Source organism: Trypanosoma equiperdum (assembly GCF_001457755.1).
Source record: "Trypanosoma equiperdum strain OVI genome assembly, contig: ctg_1711, whole genome shotgun sequence".
Classification (NCBI taxonomy): domain Eukaryota; phylum Euglenozoa; class Kinetoplastea; order Trypanosomatida; family Trypanosomatidae; genus Trypanosoma; species Trypanosoma equiperdum.
In genome coordinates, this window is record NW_027123740.1 from 143586 (window position 1) to 144343 (window position 758).

General features: G+C 46.7%; 1 protein-coding gene across 1 annotated transcript in view; it reads right to left on the reverse strand.

Annotated features, from left to right (window-relative positions):
• Positions 1 to 536, reverse strand: part of TEOVI_000680400 (uncharacterized protein) — a gene marked incomplete at both ends in the record, with an annotated part of 861 nt that extends 325 nt beyond the window's left edge. Inside the window, one exon of the mRNA XM_067222863.1 lies at positions 1 to 536. Within this exon, the coding sequence (XP_067078964.1) occupies positions 1 to 536 (536 nt within the window).
• Between the last annotated feature and the right edge of the window lie 222 nt (positions 537 to 758).

Genomic DNA, 758 nt, shown 5'->3' on the forward strand with positions numbered 1-758 from the left:
ACTATCAATGAAGACTGTTGCTCTGCTCCCTTTAGGACTCTCTCATCTTCTTCAACTTCTTTTGTTAGGACAGCCGAATCGCTATTATTTCTCTCTCCTTGTTTACCATTTCTCTGCCGCATTCCTCGCGGAATAACACTCTGCAACGCAGCCTTCTCCCACGAGCTTATAGCAAACACAGGTGCACTACTTGTTTTACCTGAAGAGTTAAGAAGTTCATCCTCTCCATCAGCGATATAAGAGCTGGGACCATAAATACGCTCCGCCTCCTGCTGCTGTTGGCGGCGCTCCTTTGCACTCATTGTTTTGGCGCCTACTCCCGCACGCATCCATGGGCGACCAGGCCCACCATCATCATCAACCTCCCTCGCGGAATTGAGGCGGCCGCTGCTGCCTTTTCCATCGCGTACCGTGTACTTCTCTGCCATGGTCTCAAACGCAGGCTGCAAAGTGAAGGGCGAACAGAGGTAACCACCATTTGAAGATCTCAGTGGATGTTTGGGTTTGCCTCCCGTTTCTGCCGTCCTGTGAGTCATTCGCAGTTGCTCAGAATCACAAAATATATAAATAATCTCTGAGTTTATATCTGCGGCCTAAGGTCCTTTTTGAACAGCAAGCACAAAGGAAAAAAAGAAAGGGGTCAAATCTTATGTGGTACGACAGCGAACCACTATGGCATTAAACAACTCCATAAGATGAAGAAGGTAGGCAATAAGGAAATATTAATCTAAGTCGTGATACCACGCAAAAAAAAAAAA